A 3,012-nucleotide genomic window follows, 5' to 3' on the forward strand; every position below is an offset into this window, starting at 1 on the left:
AGGTGCTTTAGACCACTGAGCCATCTCACCAGCCCCTGCTGACAATTTTTAAAACAAAAAAAAAAAAATCCAATGCACATATTATAGACATAATTTTTCCTACAAAATTACATGATGATGTGATACCATTTATTTCATACTTGGTTGCACACAGCTGGATCAGAAAGAGGATTGTTTGGGAAAAACTATTTGAAGACTGTATAGCTTTCCTAAGGACTTTCTTTTATTTTCATTCTAAAAAATGATGGCATAATTTATATACAGTTCAATTCACTTTTAGGGAATAGTTCAGCAGGTTTTGACAAATACATCAGTCATACAACCATAAGCACAATCAGCTATAAAGCAAGTTTATCATTTGCCCTCCAAGTCCCCCATGGCTTTTTTTTTTTTTTTAGTAATACTGGAGAGACTGAACCCAGGTCCTCCTCCTACATACTAGCCAAGGCCTCTACTACTGAGCTGCATTCCTAGCCCTTTTTACTTACTGAGATGGGGTTCACTAAGTTGTCCACGCTATCCTCAAATTGCAGTCCTCCTGCCTCAGCTTCCCAAGTAGGCAGAATTTCAGGTGTACATCACTTCCCATAGCTATTGTTATTAATCTCCAGAACCCCTTCCCTTGGCCTAGCAGGTAGGGGTTGGGCCAGCTATGCTGCTGAGAAATCCCTACCACTCTATCTCCTGCCTCCGTTCCTTGCTCTGCTTTGTAATTCTACCTGGAAGGAATGGCACCATCTTTAATCACTGCCGCAGGAAGAGACTCTGAACGTACCACACTAGGTGCCAGAGACTCAAAAACAGCACTGCTTTGCCAGATTCCCAGGTTCATGCATTCTGGTGCCAGCTGCAGCTCTTGTTTATTGGCAAACAGGGATGCAGAATCTGGACACAGAAGGCAAGGACCACAGCTACAGCAAAGTAAGTGTTGACAGTCTCTTTGTTCCTGTGCAGATCATCTTGCCTTGGTTAACGCATTCCAACAAGGTGCATGAGCACACTCGGGCCTTGGTCACCATTTCCCGGTTGCTGCGGTTTGTTTGCAATTTCTCCACGCTGCTGGTGAGTGCTGGCCTGGCATGCCCTGCATTTCTACTCGAGGGTCACCTGATCAAGGGGCACTGGATGGAGCACAGCAGGTCAAACCCAGGGGATGGGTGTTCAGGTGCTGCCCCCTTCTTCTGCATACAGATGTTTTCTGTTCCTGTGAGACAGGAGATCTGACTTGTCTGCATGTTTTTCAGTGGCCTTGCGAGCTCCCATGCCAGACATATTCAGCTTGCTGAAGACCGCCAGACTGGGGCCCTAGTTCTTACCACTAATTGATTTAGAGGTCTCATTGCCCTCTTCCCCCTGGGTGCTGCTTAGGAAGGTTCCTCCGGGCCAGAGGAATGTGAACTCAGGCAGGGGAGGGGACACATGTAGGCAAATGACTTCATGGTGGTGGAGGGGAACAGAGGTCGGGCCTGAGGGAAAAGTACCTTCTAGGATGGGGAGAGGTAACCAGTGTCCCCTTCCTGGCAGCACATGGAGATGTTCTCCATGAATGGGAAGCTGATGGGCATCCTGGGCCTCCTCTGCTTGAACTCCAACCATGAGATCAGCCTGGGGGCATCAGAGGCTTTGCATTACTTGTCCAAAATCCTTGTGCTTCAGAGAAGTAAGTGCTCTGAGCCCAAATGCTTGTCTGTCTGCAGTCCCGGGGACCCACTGAATAATGGGAGTGAGCAAGCATAGTGTGCTGGGTGTCCATGCCGTGTCACATTCCCTCCTGGGAGGGGCCCTGGAGTCAATATGCCAGGGTGCCCCAACACCCAGGAGCCCAGCTGAACAATTACAAGTAGATCTGGAAACTTTATCCAGATGAGCTTCAACCCCACCACTGAGACAATGTCATTATTAAAGGAATTCTCGGGGGCAAGGGGGACTGCTAAGCTGGTAGCACCATTTGGACCCTCAGGATTTCCCAGCTATCCATCCCTACTGGAAATAAGCATCCTTTCACTGGGAAGAGATCCGAGAATCTTTGATCTAGCTCCTTTTGCCCCAGGAAAACCAAAAATATAGACAGCAGCATATATCTCGGTGCCAGGGAATTTGCAGTATCCAAAGGCAGCTTCAGAGACGCTGGCCCTTTGTGATCTGATGGGTTTGTGCGGTGTTCACACCCAGGGGTGGGAGCAGTGCATGTTCTGGTGCGTGCAGGAGCGGCAGCCGGGAGCGGGCAGACCGAGGCCCCAGCCATGTCCCCCTATTACCCAGTGCTCTTGCGCTAGGGAGCACGGCCAGTGCTGCTGGGTAAACATTATGTCACCCACTTAGTTCCATTGATCGCTCTGAGGTTTGGAGGGGAAAGAGAGGAGTGTGTGCTCCTTCTATTAAGCTCAGCCCCTCTAACTGCTGTTTTTGGATTGGAGGTGTAAGACAGAAGATGGTGGCCATCCTGAAGAACCTGCAGAAGCGCTTCCGTGGGGAATGGTTTGCCAACATGCAGAATGTCTCATTGGTAACCCTCGCTCTGTGCTGTGCATGCAATGCCTGGGTAGGGGAGGGTAGCTGGCAGGGGAGGAGGAAAGATGAAAGAAGAAGGGCTGGGGAGAGATGGTAGAGGGCCAGGCAGGAGCATCCTCAGAGTTGAGTTCGCGTGGACAGTAGGCTGGAGGGGGGAGCTCATCCCCACCTTGCTTGGGGATGAAGTTTAAGGTCATAGGGTTTTTAAAAGGAAGTATAATGATCCCTGTTCTCCAAATCCTTGTGCCTTTATTTGTGGCCTGGGTCCAACATTATCCACTTAGCACACAGCAAAGATGTACTAGTTGTCTTGGGGTGTTGACCCCCGGCTGAGTCAAGTCACTTCTGCCGGAAATCCTGTCTGTTCTGCTCCCTCCCCATACCCTACAAAGCTATGTTTGACCACTCCACTTCCTGAGCAGCCCTTGAGTCTGGCCCTGCTGCCCAGCCCTGCTGCAGCAGTTTTTTTTGTTTTTGTTTTTTTAAAATTTATTTATTTAT

At 49.3% G+C, this 3,012-nt stretch overlaps 1 protein-coding gene across 1 annotated transcript in view; it reads left to right on the plus strand.

Moving 5' to 3' along the window:
* LOC101560136 (maestro heat-like repeat-containing protein family member 7) overlaps positions 1 to 3,012 on the plus strand; it is a 29,734-nt gene that overhangs the window by 8,671 nt on the left and 18,051 nt on the right. Inside the window, exons 7-9 of the mRNA XM_023707413.1 lie at positions 955 to 1,062; positions 1,525 to 1,660; positions 2,418 to 2,506. Coding sequence (XP_023563181.1) covers positions 955 to 1,062; positions 1,525 to 1,660; positions 2,418 to 2,506 — 333 coding nt within the window. The remainder of the gene's footprint in view (positions 1 to 954; positions 1,063 to 1,524; positions 1,661 to 2,417; positions 2,507 to 3,012) is intronic.

Source organism: Octodon degus, unplaced genomic scaffold, assembly GCF_000260255.1.
Source record: "Octodon degus isolate 3935 unplaced genomic scaffold, OctDeg1.0 scaffold00009, whole genome shotgun sequence".
Lineage (NCBI taxonomy): Eukaryota > Metazoa > Chordata > Mammalia > Rodentia > Octodontidae > Octodon > Octodon degus.